This window comes from Lycorma delicatula, chromosome 4 (genome assembly GCF_047948215.1).
Source record: "Lycorma delicatula isolate Av1 chromosome 4, ASM4794821v1, whole genome shotgun sequence".
Lineage (NCBI taxonomy): Eukaryota > Metazoa > Arthropoda > Insecta > Hemiptera > Fulgoridae > Lycorma > Lycorma delicatula.
The window spans coordinates 7,610,049-7,625,326 of record NC_134458.1 but is presented as its reverse complement, the minus strand read 5'-3'; the positions used below and the strand labels follow the sequence as shown (position 1 = coordinate 7,625,326).

The following is a 15,278-nucleotide window of genomic DNA, read 5'->3' as shown; positions in this document are numbered from 1 at the left end:
ACAATACTGATTCAAAATTAACTTAAAAGAGTATAAAATCATTTAAAAAGTAATCTTTCAAAATGTTTCCAATCATAGGTGTGGTTTTTTTTAACTTTTGTAACAATTTCAATTAAAAAAAAAATTTATGAATAAGATTCAAATTTTTAATTTTGTTTTGACATAGAGGCTACAATTCTAAACATATTTTCAATATCAAGATTTACTGAAAATTCTTATATAGAAATGATCACTCTTTAACATTAATTGTGGCTGAATTAAGTTTTAATGTTCTTTAAAAAAACAAAAAAAAAAACACTTATTGATTAATTAAAAAACAGAAACTTATATCATAAAATAGTAAAATATTGTTTTTAATGATGATGCTTACCTAAACTACTATATGCCATTGTTTTGGCTAACTTGTCATTAGTTTGTGCAGCAACTGAAAGGTGCTGTTCTTGGTACTTAACAGCATCTTCTAAATTGCCAAGAGATTCATGAACAGTACCTAAATTACCACATGCACGTCCCTGCAATTGTGCTAATCCGAGCTCCTCAGCAATATCCAAATCGGCTTGATGGTAACGAAGAGCTTTTGAGTATTCTCCCATTTGCTGATAAACCTGACCCAGTCCACATGCAGCATCTGCTTCTCCAAGCCTATCTTTTAGGTCTCTTAAATATTACATGTAGAAAAATAATTAATAAACAAATGAATAAACAAAACTCATGTTATAAATCAAACTTAATAACTCAACATGTAATGCACAAGAATGTTATGAGAGGGTGTTAACTGTCTGGCGCTTCCCCATTCCTGTACTTCTAGTTTGATAATTTTATTACATTATAGTTTATTGTTTTGTATGTTTCTGACCCCAAACTTTTCTTCAACTGTAGCTGATTATTAATTTGTATGCCTAAAGCTTGATGAGTATCTCCCCTACCACAGCGAAGTAGTGAAAATAACTCATTGTTACAACAAAAAGCGGTACATTAATTTATTGCTTTACACATCTACGGTCTCTTTTCATGAGCAAAGATTGTATAAAGTCTTTTTCAGTGCTATTTTTGAGCTGGTGGTTGAGTGTCTACCTTCCCCAGTTTCACAATCTTGCTGTCTGAGAACTAGAACTGTTACAACGGTTTTGAGCCCTTATTGTTAAGACGATTCATACTCCTTTTCACGGGGATTCAGAGATTTTGGTGCAGGATTTGTTTGGGCACCCTCCTCATCGCGGTGAAAAGAGTGGCAATGACTCCTGGTCGCAAGTCCCTGTTATAAGCAAAGGGGCCTTTACTCTTAGTCCTGTTCGCGTTCTTTTAGAGTGGGGGCCATAATCTGTAAATGTGTGTTGATCTCTGATTTCACACATTTGATCCAGTAAAGGCAAAGAGGTGCAAAGAGTGACAGGAGAATACAAATGGCCTCCTGCTGCCTGTGGTTCACTGCGGGTAGTCATCACGCTTGTTGGCTTGTGCCCAACATCTTAGTAGAAGGAATACAGCAAGCATTTTGTTTCGTATACTGTTAGGTCAGGGCATCTCTGACCATGACAGATGTTAGTGAGGTAGGTAAGAAGCCTAAGCCTAACCGGAAGAGGGGACTGGAGCCTTATCCTTCAACCTCCTCAAACACTGGACCTGATAACAATAGTTCAGTGATAGATACAGGGGTGACCATCCGGGAGGGTATGACCCCACTTATCAAAGAGTTTTTGCAAGCCAGGGGCAGGCCTGGCAGCTCTGCTCCTTTGCCTGTGATGTTTTGGCAGAACTGAGTGGCTTATCTTCCTATTTAGCGAACCTCAAGTGTAATAGTGCTGCTACCAAGAGGAGATTATTGCCCCAACTCAAATTCTTCCAAGCGGCTATCACAGCTCTCGTTGAGGGGTTTGAAAATTATGCCGCACGGCCTCAAGAAGTAACTATAGCTGAGATACCGGCCCTGGCCCCGATGCAACCACGTAGGTATGCTGAGGTGGTCAGAGGCAGACATGGAACCAGCCAGTCCTCTAAGAAACCTGAGGTTGCATTTGTTAATAGGGCAGAGGGCTCGACTGTGTCCAGCAGTCACCTGAAGAAAGACCTCCAGGTTGCCCTTTGGGGTGACCGGAAAGGTCTTAAAATCTGGAACATTAAAGAGACTGGCAAGGGATTAGTTGTGGTAGTGGATGACACAGAGACCATTCACGCAGTTAGAGATTCCACGGCAGTTAAGTGATTGAATGTGAAAATAGATCAGAAGAGAATGCGTAGGCTCCGTATTATAGTCTATGATATTGACTGTAACCTCAGAAATATCATGGAGTCTTTGAGATAAGTTCTGGTCTCTTTCAAAAATTTATGTTTGCAGCCAGACTATTTACTGATCCTGCCGACTAAAAGAGTACATGGACGTCCAAAGATGTTTCAAGTGCTGCAGATATTGTCACAGGACTAAATTTTGTAAGTTTGCCTTGGTGTGTGCCCACTGTGGTGAGGCAGGCCACAAACGTGATGAATGTTTGCATAGGTCCGAGGCACTAGCCTATGCTAAGTGTAAGAGGTTGCACAAGAATCATGAGCACCCAGTTGTTGTAAGGAGTGCGACTGTTATGTAAGGGCCATTGCACTATACTTTAATGCATTAGATGGTTAGGTTCGGTCAACTAAATGCCCAGGGTGCTTATGTAGTCCAGGTTGGGTTAGATGAGAATGTAGAGAGACGGAGCCTCGATTTTGTCCTTCTGCAGCACCCATATATAATTAGGGTGATCTGTCAGGCTTTCACAGCTGGAAAACGTTTTGTGTAGGACATACCTGTATGTCTGCTATTCTGTACAGGAAGTAACTTAATAGTGTCTTTATACGGCAGGTTTCTGACGTGCATCATGTTGTGGTCAGACTTGCCATTTGTGGACAGGACCTTACAGTTGCTAGTTCATATTTCCAATACAGGGTACCCACTGAGGAACACCTAGCAAGATAGGATAGGATCCTTTGTATTGTGGGTAATGGTCCAATCCTAACTGGTGCCAATGTTAATGTGAAGTCGCTTTTCTGGGACAGTGGGATCACTGATCATGGCGGTGGCCTAATTGACAAGTTTCATCGTGCAGCAAAATTTTGAGGTCTTTAATTTTACAGACCAGCTGTCCATTTACATTGGTACGGTTAACGGACAAAGGCACCATTGGTAGGGACATTCCTGGCGGTCCCTGACAGGTCTGTGGTTGACAACTGTTCTAGCGATCATCGGTTGATAGTATTTGAAATAGCGGATGAGCTGCGCGATGGCCATGAGGGACACTCTCCTGTTTACCGGGGGCACTTCCTGCATAGAAGGGCGGACTGACTGAAATTCTCCTCTTTGTTGGAGATTTTTTCTCAAAACCTTGACGGTCTGCCATTAGATGTCCTGGCAGAAAATTTCACTTTGCAGTGGTGGTGGTGGCTGAAGCCATTCCTAAAGGAACTGGCCGGGAATGTCTGGTTGATGGTCTTGGAATCTGACAGCAATAAAGCAGTCTGTGAACCGACTCAGAAGGGCTGCACAAGAGGGTGATCCCAATCAGTGTGCGGCCCTAACTACAGATTATTGCAGTTTCTTTCATAGCATTAGGTCCTCCAAGCGTAATTCCTGGCGCTCCTTTGTTCAGGAGCAAGGGAATAGATACCCTTGGGGCGTTGTGTATAGAGCCCTTGGACATACGCGCAGGAAAGATGTCCTCATGTCAGCTTTGTCAACCCACAAGGGTATGGTAATATTGATAAGGACTGTGTCCTTAATATTTTGCTGAATGATTTGCTCCCAGATGACACTATGGTGGGTGAGGTTTCATACCACTGGCGTGTCAGGCGGGAAGTCACAATTTTCGAGACCGACATAAAATCTGAGATCACCGAGGCGGAAGTGCACCAGGTGATCTGTAGCATGGCACGGCACAAGGCTCCCGGATATGACTGTATCACAGTGGAGCTCCTCATCCAAGCACTTCCAGTAGTCCTTGGTCCTCTAACTAGAATGTATAGTAGGTTGCTCTTTGCCAGCCACTTTCTGGCGTGTTGGAAGCATGGAGACTTGGTGTTGCTGTTCAAAGGTGGTGACAAAGATTCTACTGTTAGTTCCTCTGACCATCCACTAATACTCTTGCCCATGATTGGCAAGGTTTTTGAGGTTCTATATTTGCATATTAATGTTAGATTGGCCACTGATCATCTGCTAATGGACCACTGTGGATTCCGATCAGGCAAGAGCACTGCGGATGCCATACTAGAGGTGATGGATGTAGCTTCCTCAGAGAAAACCACAATGATTTTGCTTAAAGGTCAACTGGCTGCTTCCCAACGAATCCGGGTTCGGATGGCCCGTCTCCCTATTCAGTACGTTACGACTCAAAAATACCTGGGTGTTATCCTTGATGAGAATTTTCATTTCAGGGAACATCTACAGTATATAGCAAAAAAGGCCATTGATGCTTTTTATGGAATCCATAGGGCCATTCATCCCGATTGGCGATTGAATTACCGTACTATGCGTATCCTTTACGAAGGTATCAACAAAACTATTATTCTGTATGCTGCGCCTGTCTGGGCTCACCGCATGGCTTTTAGGTATTGCATGGAAATTTTGCTGTGGGCCTAACGACTCCTCTTGCTGGCTGTTATAGGCAGTACAGAACAGTCTTGCGGGAGGCAGTTTGTGTTATAGCCGTGGTCAAATCAATGGATATCTTGGTTAATGAGCATAAGGAATGTTACATTTCCAAGGTAAATAACCTATTGAAGTCAGAACAAAAGCAGGAGATTGAAGACCGGGGCCTTGCGTCTTGGCAGGTCAGGTGGGACGAATCCCCCACAGGTCACTACATGAATGGTATATTTCCTATAGTGTCTGATTTAGGTGCGATTAGATGGATCTCCCCCAATCGGTATAACACAGTTCTGGATGAGTTTGGCTAGGCTTCGTTTGGTGGATTCAAGTCAATGCCTGGATTGTGGGACTGATGATACAGTGGATCACATCCTCTACATCTGTCCCCAATATGAGGTCGAACGTACACGAGCTGTTAGGGAACTTGAGAGAATACATTCCTTTCTGGATCTCCATATTAATTGGATTATCTGCGAGGAGTGGTCTATAGTAGCTGGTTTTCTTCGCGCCCTTGTGGTGTGTAGGTCTGTAGAGGGAGTTTAATCGAGGTACTTGATCGTGGTAGGATCCAGCACGGGTGGCTAGGGTTCCAGCTTAGGCACTAGATTGGTTGAAGGTAGGCGCATTGGTATCATGCCACAGTTATATTGGTATTGTTTGTGATTCACTTTGGGGCTTACACTGGTGGGGGTGGCCACGTCGCTGGGGTATGTTAACCCATGCGACCAAAGGTGTGGCTTCCCTCCGCCGGTGGTGGTCATGACCATGACTTGGTATGCCATGCGAGACATCATGATGGGACCGGGTGGGGGTGCAGAGTTTGTCCTCGGTTCCTGTGCAGACCGGAATGAGGTTGCGTTCCCCTTGTTAGGTAACCTAAATTGGTCGACTTAATTGGGTGTAGGTCTGAATTTCTGTGTTGCGTAAAACATAATTTTTATTGGTATGAGTGTAGCATATGTCTGTAATGAAAATGCTATAAAGTAACATACATTTCACTGAAAAAGAGTACTAAATAATGATGTAATACCTTTTCTTAATGGTGAATTTTTGTCAAACAAATTCAAGATATTTAGTTACAATAGGTAACAAGCAGCCTTCCCACTTAACAGTTAAAAAACAATATGAGAGTTTTAGAAAAGGAAATTTGATCAGTGTAGATAATGAATTAGGTAGATCAACACCAGGGACAAACACTAAAAATGTAATTGCCATTTATTCCACATTCTAGCTGTGGAAGAACACTCACTTAAAAGACAACAAAATACCTGAGAAGTAATAGGCTACAGCTTATACTTCATAAATAAGCTTTTAGAATGAGAAAGCTTTTAGCCAAACAATTTTCTAAAGTTAGTGATTTTGACGAGAAGTGTAACAGAATAGTTGCTTCATGAACTATTTCAAGTTCAAAAGAATCCTGTTGAATTTTTTTAACCATGTTGTAACTATCCATCAAATTTTATTTAATATATATAATCCAAAAACCTAAGTAATGGAAATGTAATGATGTTTTGTATAAAAAGGAAATAAAAAAAATATAAGTTGTAAAGCAATTTGCTATTTTATATAATTTCATTTAAATTCAGAGAAAGAATTAAACAATTACAATACAGTTATGAAATTCAGGCTGGACATAAAAAAATAAAATTTAATGAATTAAGTATTGTCAACCAAAAGAAAATGAAATCAATATCTGCACCTTCATACATTCTAAAATAATTTACACTAATACAACAAGTTAAATATAAGTATTTTTAATTTAAACTGTATCTGTACAAAGAAATGAAATGAAATCAAATCAAACAAGAAATGAAAGGGCAAGAGTGAGAAAGAAAGGTTAAAATAGAGATAATTAATGAAAAATAATCACTGGCTAGAAAATCATTATTGCTTTCTAAATTTTCACGCATCTATGTGTACCAGTACAGTGAATGGAGAAACAAATTGAAACTTCAAACAGCTTGAAAGAAGAAAACACACCTACTTTTGTACAATTGGTAGTGAAAAAATACACCATGGAGCAAACTCTAGATGTAAAAGAGTATACAAGTCTTTATGCAGTAGACAGAAGCTTGGTTTGTGAAAGAGTGGAGGTTTAGATGAGTAAGTGAAATGAAATTTGTATGAGCCTCTTCAGGGAAAAATGCTGGATGCAATGTGGCAGTCTGTATTATTTAAATACAGGACTTATGAAAAGTAAATCAATTTAAGATCAAAGCCAATAAAAGGTGGTGCAATAAAAAGAAAAACCAAAAAAAGGTGGTTGAAACAATAAAAGAATAGAAATTTTGCAAGAAAGTAGAATACCAAGGATAGAGTGAAAACTAAGTAGGTGAAGGATACAATAAGGAAGAAAAACTGAGAAATGACTGAATGACCTATTGTAATACAAGATTAAAAAAAAGGATGTGTTTGGACTACTGAAAAAATATAAAACTTAATTTAAATAAGATAAGAAAATTGCAATTTAATTTAAATTAATGCATAAATCTACCATTACCTTGCCATAGAAAGTTGATGTTCCAAACAAGAAATAGCTTGTTCAAAATTTCCAAGAGTTGTATGAATATGACCCAATTCTCCATACGCTGAAGCTTTTGCTTCAGAATTATTTAATTCATGAGCTACAACCAGTCTTTTTTCGAAACATACCAAAGCTTGCTGTAAATTCCCTAATCGTTTATGAGAATGTCCTAATCCTCTGTATGCTCTCTCTAAATCTCTTGAGCTTTTTAATTTTAGACCTATTGCTAAATGCTGTTCGTGACATTTAACTGCTTCCTCTAAATCACCTAATGCATCATAACAGTCTCCTAAGTTACCAAACGCCCTACCCTAAAAAATAAATAACAATTAATAGAATATTAAATTTCATTTTGAAAGACAAAATTTTATACTGATAGTTGTTTTTTCTTTTTTTTTTTTAATTGTGTTCCAACAGAAATTTTTCTAATAGGACATAACCTGTTAAGTTATATAGTAAAGTTCCATACTGGTAGGTCAGTCTATTTAATGAATGTTGCAGAAGTTTTTTTTTTAGTCATTTGGATTGTTTTAGAGATAATTATAAGTTATTTAATCATAATCCTAAGTATTTTTTATAATTTTTAACATAATGTTCTGAAATATTTTTGTAATAATAACAATGAAAATTTAATATCAAATCTATTAGAACTGCGACAGTAAAACGACAAAAAATGTCTGAAATAATTTGTTTTTAGAAACGAAGTTATAACAACGAAATATACTTTTTACTGAATGAGCATGTTTAAATGATTATTTACCTCAAATTTCAGAACCGAGTGATAGAAAATAAATTTTAATAAAGAGCAGAAAAATTTTGCAGTGTTATATTTATAGGACATACTTCTTGCACTAAAATCTAAGTTTATCTTACTCGCCTTGCTCTATGGGTAAGCTTTTATGGGAATTTACTTTTATTGTAAGCACATAAATTCTTAATGTTATCCAATAAATCACTTGAAATGCATTCAGAAGTAATATGCAATTCATAACTGAATCATTAGCAATTAAAATCATCATCAACAAAGAACCAAAATATAACTTACCATATTACAAGTATCAAGATAACTCTACACAAAATGTAAGTTAGTTTGTATGATCAATGGCTGTCACAGTAAATTTTCAAAACATTAAAATACACAAAATAATATTGATACATTGATAATGGTGTACTCAACTGATGTTAAATATAACAAAGCATATACCACATATACCAACGTGGTAACGGCGTACAATTGTGGGCTTGGTTTAACAATCAGTAATTTAATAATAAAGGCTACTGAGATGAGGTTAGCAAGCAAAGCAAACATTAGGTTATGTTTACCGATATTGTACAAAGTTCAGTACACAGAATCTTTAGTTACCTAACCTAACCTTGATCAAAACCTAACTTAAATAAAGCTATTTACTCTGTAAATAATGCGTATTGCACATTTACCAGAACTCATACACACCTAAAGCATAATCTAACTTAATATATTCTTAAGTAAATATAATCTTATTCTTAACTTAATTTCACTGAAACCAAATTATTAGTCTGAAAGTAATGTGTATCACACTTGTACAGTACTGAATTACAAAATTTTTGATGAGTGTACTGTGTTACTTAAGAGGGACGTAACTCAGGTGAACGGTATTTCTAATAAATAATTTAAATTTTAACAAATAACTTAGGTCCTAAATAAGGTATCTTAAAAAATGTCATCAAAATCAAAGGTGATTCCATAATTGTACAGTGTCCATAAAGTCTTTCTATGATTTCAAAAAAACTATTACAGTTACAGCTGTGTGGTTTGTGGCAAAAGAAAGAAAAAATTAACAAGTTTTGTTTTTACCATGTCGATAAACTTGAACATGTGTGCCTTTTGTCGCTCGTAGAATGTCCAACTGATAACCAATTTCACACCATGTGTAGGTCAACATTTCTTTGGTAACACTACCAACAGCTTCAGTTATTCTCCATCACAATGTGTCCAGATCAGCTACGGGTATTGCATACACTCTGTGCTTAACATAATCCCAGAGGAAAAAGACAAAGGGAGTTACGTCTGGTGATAATGGTGGCCAGAGATTGGGACCACTGTGTACCCAATCCATCTGCCATGAAATGATTCATTCAGAAAATCTTAACTAGTAATCCTCAATCTGGTGGTGTGTCATCCTGTTGGAAAACCATCCTAGGTTGCAAGTCATTTAGTTGAGGTACAGCAAAGTGTTGCAACATATCCAGGTAAATGTTAGTCATTATTCATTGCTCAATGAAAAAACAGGGAGCAGTGATTCTGTTGTGCTCAAACCGCACCAAACATTCACTTTAGGGAAATCTCTCATTTTTTCCCGGGTAAAGTACGGATTTTCTGAGCCCCATATTCTCACATTATGCCTGTTTACTGTCCCTGAAGTGTGGAAAGTAGCTTTGTCTGAAAAATAATACACACACTACAGGTACTAATTGTCATTATCAATCTGTTGTAAAATCTCAGTCGCAAAGGCAGCACGACAAGGGTCATCTTCTGGCTGTAGATGTTGCAATATCTGAACTTTATACGCGTGCAAACTTAGTTTCTTCTGTGAAATTTTGTGCACGGGGAATCCCTAGTTCATGAGATACATAATGGGTAGATTTGGAAGGGCTTGCTGCACAAGTCCTTGTGAGCCCTTATGATGGTTAGATTTGGACAAAAATGCTTGCAACACAACCTCAACCTTCTATTCACTAACAGATGGCCGCCCACTTTGCAGGTCAACAACACCTCCACTTTCCTTAAATTTTGCATACCACGCAACGATACTATTGCTATCAGGTGCTGGTCATCCGTATTCCCTTCTAAATTTTGCTGCACAGTAATCAGTGACTTCGACTCGTGATTCCACAACACACATTGCGCTTTCTCCTGAATTGACGCCTATAAAAAATTGATCATAGTGCTCTCTACTCTACTCTGCCTCTACCTGCAACAAACTAATATAAAAAAACTTGATAATTTTTTCTTTCTTTTGCCACAAACCACACAGCTGTAACTGTATAGTTTTATGTACCGAATTTTTGTAATCATGGAAAGACTTTATGGACATCCTGTATATAATTACCACCATTATATCTAATAATGTTCTTCATTACTTATTACAGTACAATTAAAAGAAATGTTGATTTTCTGACAGTTTTACGTTGAACATCATATCTGGTGAAAAATTGAAAGTTGCTTCTTCTGTGTATAAAAATAACTACATAACAATCAGTTTATTATCTGAGATCAATAATAAAATCAATAACGTGCAGTATAATATACATATTTTCATATACAAGTGTTATTTTATCAATTTAAGCTGACTGATACAACACATTAGGTAGGAGTATGTATAATATAATAAAAATTAATTTATGAAAAAGAAACAGAACAATTAACATTCACAAAATGTTATACTTTTATACTAAATTTTGTTTCAAACTAAATAGTAACAATTCAATAAATTTATATACATTTTAATGAGTTACGATTAGGAAACAGAATACCTTATCCATCAAAGCAGTTGGAGTAGAAAGTTGTTCTAATGTTGCCAACTGTTGTTCAAAATATCCTATTGCATCCTCATAATGAGCCATATTTAGTCTAGCAATTCCTAAGTTACCAAACGCTTGAGCTTCAACAGCACTTTCTCTTAGTTCTTTTGCTCTTTCAAGTTGCTCCTGATAGCATTTAATTGCATTAGTATAATTTCCTAAAGACATATGGACAGCTCCTAAATGACCATGAGCTCGACATTCACCTTTCAGATCACCCATTTCTTGCCTTACAGTAAGCTCCTGCAGAATATTTAATTAATATTATACATCTCAGTAAAATAAATAATAACAAAGAATTAACATATTGTGGTTAGCATCTGTTGATAAATTTCCATGCAATTCTCTCTAGTAGACAGGCGCCTTTTCATTATATTTACAATGTCTGCCACAAATATGTTTTATTATCAGTGAATAAAGTTAATACAGCATGAAATATTATAAAAATGAAATTGCATTATATCCTTTTAAATAAAAGCTATAAATATATAAGTATCACTAAAAAAAAAACTGTTATTTTTATTTTTTTTATATAATACTGTATATAAATACCTCAAATGTTGAATTTAAATGTAAAATAATACATTTTTTGAAGAGATTAATTAAAGGTAAGAAGGTGTAAAAGTATTTTTAAAAACATAAAAAACACTTGCAAAACTACTAATCTAGATAAAACATCATGTCAAAGTCAATCAAAAACTTTATTCTAAAGTCATTTAATCTTTACCTTCTTTAAATACTGCAGTTAAGAACTAAATTTAAAAAAAAGAATTGACAAATAAAAAAATGAGTCTAATTTTAAAAATGATTTAAAAAGGCCTTAATTTTTCAAACAAAAGACTCAGTCTTTTATTTGTCAATTCTTTAATCACTTTTATTAAAAGATTAAAGAATAAATTATATGAACTGATAAGAGAGTAATTAATCTTTGTTATGACAAATTGTTTCTCTTGTAAACTGATGGTTCTGCAACAGCTGAAATCCTGGAAATTTAATGATATTAAGTAAAATGTCATCAGACACAGCTACATAGTAATCCATTACCTAATTCTCATAGATAAGAGAAGTTAAACCAATGAGGGGTACAATTTTAGCTTCATGCTGTGTGAATTTATAAATGGCAAAAAGAAATGAGTCAATACCACATAAAATCTATTAAAAAAAGGTCAAAAGAATGATGGTGGATATTAAAAGTAACACAATGATTGCTACTAAATGTAAAATGGTAATTATTTATATGATAGGACACTAATAAAAATTGTTTCTTAATATAATTAAAGAATTTAGAAATGAATTTGTAATATATGCTAGCAATTAAGAAGGCTACAGAACATATAGCAGAATAATTCAATCTTGGAGCATTATTTTTCCTCATACCATTAGAACAAAAAAAGTTAACATCAAAGAAAACTGTTTAAAATATGGAAAGCATACTCATTCACGTGAAAAAAATCACAAATATTTACTTTTAACTGTTGATTTTAAGTAATGAATATAATGTCATATCAATATGCATATTTTCTCAGTGGAAAATTTAAAACTAAAAAATGTTATTCACTTACTGAAAAACAGTTATGCCATCACACAAAATTGTGAACTTATCTGTATGATGTGCAGTATTTATTTTATCAGTAAACATAGAGTAACTGAGAGCTATAGTAAAAAATAAACAAGTTGTAATACAATTGTGCGAGGATTTTTAGCTGTTTTTCTGACTGAAAGATGCACGATAGAATTAAAATCATAAAAAGCAAGCACAAGCTAAAAATAAATAATTACAAAACAAGCTTATAAGCAAATTCATTCTTAAGCATAAAGTGGGACAAAAGCTCAATATCAAGATCTAAGCAAGTTCATCAGGAGTAAAAGAAGAATGCATAAAACACCTTTTCTAATTAATAAAAATATTTTATAAGGATAGATAAACTCTAATTTACATTCATTTTAATGAATTATAACTTGCCTGAGTGTGGTAACCCAATGCTTTATCAAAACAACGAAGTAGTCTGTGTCCGAGACCAAGAGCACCATATGCGGTAGCTTCAAGACCTCTGTCACGACTCTGCCTAGCAAAGCTCAACTGTCGTTGATACATTTTAACTGCTTCTTCAATATCACCCATCTTAATTAAAACATCTCCTATATTGCCTAGTGCTCGAAATTTCCCAGGTAGATGTTTAGTCATATGTGCTATGGCTAAAAAAAGTAAATAAATAATTTAACATTCAGTAAATATATAACAAGAATACAGCTAGTTATTTAATGTAGTTTACTAAAAAAAATTCTAAACATAATTATGTAAGCACATTAAATAAGAAAAGTATATACAAACAAAACCTTTTGAAATGAATTATAAGGTGACTGAATTTCTGACTGAGAAAATATGTAATTTGTGGGCTAACATTAAGGTATATATAGCCTGTACAACATTTTCATTAATAAATACACAATACTAAAGATAATCATAAATACTTTTTTAATAAGAGGTAGGTATTTGCAGTCACATCTTCAGTATATAAAATCATTTAATAATTACTTTTGACAGTCTCAGTTAGCTTGCACTTTTCAATTGTTTTTATAAGAGACTAAATAAGAAAAATATACCTAAGAAATATTTTTGGCACTCCAGGGCAGTTTCAAGATTACCAAGGGCAAGATGAGCAAGTCCTAAATTACAATATGCTCTTCCCATATTCATTTTATCCTGAAGATCTTTGGCTAAAGCAAGGTCTTGATCATAATAACGTACAGCTTCTCGAAAATTACCAAGACAATAATGAGCATAACCCAAAAAATGACAAGCTTTTGCTTCACCTTCTACATCGTGGAGCTCCTGTAAAAAGATTAAATTAAAAAGCATTTGTATTGCTATACAGACTCAAGCATATTACACTATTTAGGTGAATTAATATATATATTTCATATTAAATACAAGATAACTAAAAGTATGGGCTAAAGGTATCCAAAAATAATGCCCTATAAAACCAGACATCGTCATCTCTTAAACGTAGGCTCAATTGACAGGAAATATCTTCAAGGTTTGTTTTGTATACTCTCAAGGTAAGCAGAATACACATGCACAGGCAAGCCAACTCACAATACATTTGTAGTCAGTTGAGATGTGGATTTCACAACAGAAGGTTCAGTGCATGTTTTGGTTAGCAGAGTTTCTATCAGTTATGTGTGTTCAATGGCAGGTATGAACTGAATGGAATATCATTCCTCCTCATCCAAGTCTATTTGTCGGTGGGATACAACTTTAAGAGAGACTGGAAGCTTGGTTTCACAAACTGGAAATCATCCACAAGTTTCAGTTAGTGACAAGACTGTGTGGATCATGTAAGTGATGCATTCACTGCCAGCCCTGGAAAGTCAATTAGGCAGACCAGTTATGAACTGCAAACTCCTCATTTCACTCTTCATAAGCGGTTCTGTTTGCAAGCATATAAGTTCAAATCCTTCATCACATTAAACCAAACGATTGCCGCCTATGGTATCAGTTTGCTGCAGAGGTAATGGACAGAATAAAAACAATCCTAATTATACTGATATGTTTTTATTTAGTGATGAGTCAACCTTTCATACATGTGGGAAAGTTAACAGACACATTTGTCGTATTCAGAATACTGAAAACCCTCATACATAGAAAATGAAAGGAACACACCGCAAGTTAATGTCTGGTTAGGACTGCACAAAAATGACATTATCAGTTGGTTTTTTCATGGAGCTCACTGTGACAGGATACACGTACCTTGATATGCTTGAGAACTTTGCTGTTCCTCCAATCCTGCAGACTTCACTTCCCAAGAAGATGGTGACCCACCACATTTTCACTGAGATGTTACTATGTTCTCTAACACTTTCCCCAGATGTTGGATTAGATGAGAAGGTCCAACTGCGTGGGCACCTAGATCTTTAAATACCACTCCTTCGGACATTTTTGTTAGGGGATTTATTTAAAGTTGTGTTTAACAAAGAAAAGTTTGAGATTGGACAATTTAAAACAGAGAATTGTTGAAGCTGTTGGTCTAATAACACTGCAGATGCTCCTAAACACCTGGGAAGAGTTAGATTATCATCTAAACCCCCAATTTTAGCTAAAAAAAAAAAAAAAAAATCACCCTAACACTAGTACTTCGTTAGCTACTGTGAAGTGAAAAAAATTATGATGGTTGCCATTTTGAAATTTATGCGCATAAAATCTCTGTATTTATTATTTTTTAGAGAATATTTGTTGAGATGTAAGAAATTTCAATGAATTAGCTCAATCTAATCTGAAGACATAAATTTTTATTTAAAAACACAGATTGGCAGACAAACTGATAACAGGAGACTTCTGGACGTATGTTATAGCTTTTTTCCTATACTGAAGTTAGGAACACACTACCAAAATATTGGACATCCTCTTTACACATTATATATATATATATATTTTACACACTGTATATATATATATATATTTTTTTTTTATTTTTTTTATTTTTAATGCAACTAATACGGTTTGTAATATCTGTCCAAGGATATATATTGCCCTGGTTCAAAAGCACTTCCAACACTTTGTGGTGATTAGTTGTTTTA

The 15,278-nt window shown here is 35.2% G+C and overlaps 1 protein-coding gene across 1 annotated transcript in view; it reads right to left on the bottom strand.

Annotated features, from left to right (window-relative positions):
• Positions 1-15,278, bottom strand: part of LOC142323080 (tetratricopeptide repeat protein 28) — a 211,396-nt gene that overhangs the window by 75,760 nt on the left and 120,358 nt on the right. Inside the window, exons 10-14 of the mRNA XM_075362243.1 lie at positions 13,305-13,533; positions 12,664-12,896; positions 10,653-10,943; positions 7,116-7,450; positions 371-657 (exon numbers count right to left, since the gene is read on the bottom strand). Of these exons, the coding sequence (XP_075218358.1) occupies positions 371-657; positions 7,116-7,450; positions 10,653-10,943; positions 12,664-12,896; positions 13,305-13,533 (1,375 nt within the window). The remainder of the gene's footprint in view (positions 1-370; positions 658-7,115; positions 7,451-10,652; positions 10,944-12,663; positions 12,897-13,304; positions 13,534-15,278) is intronic.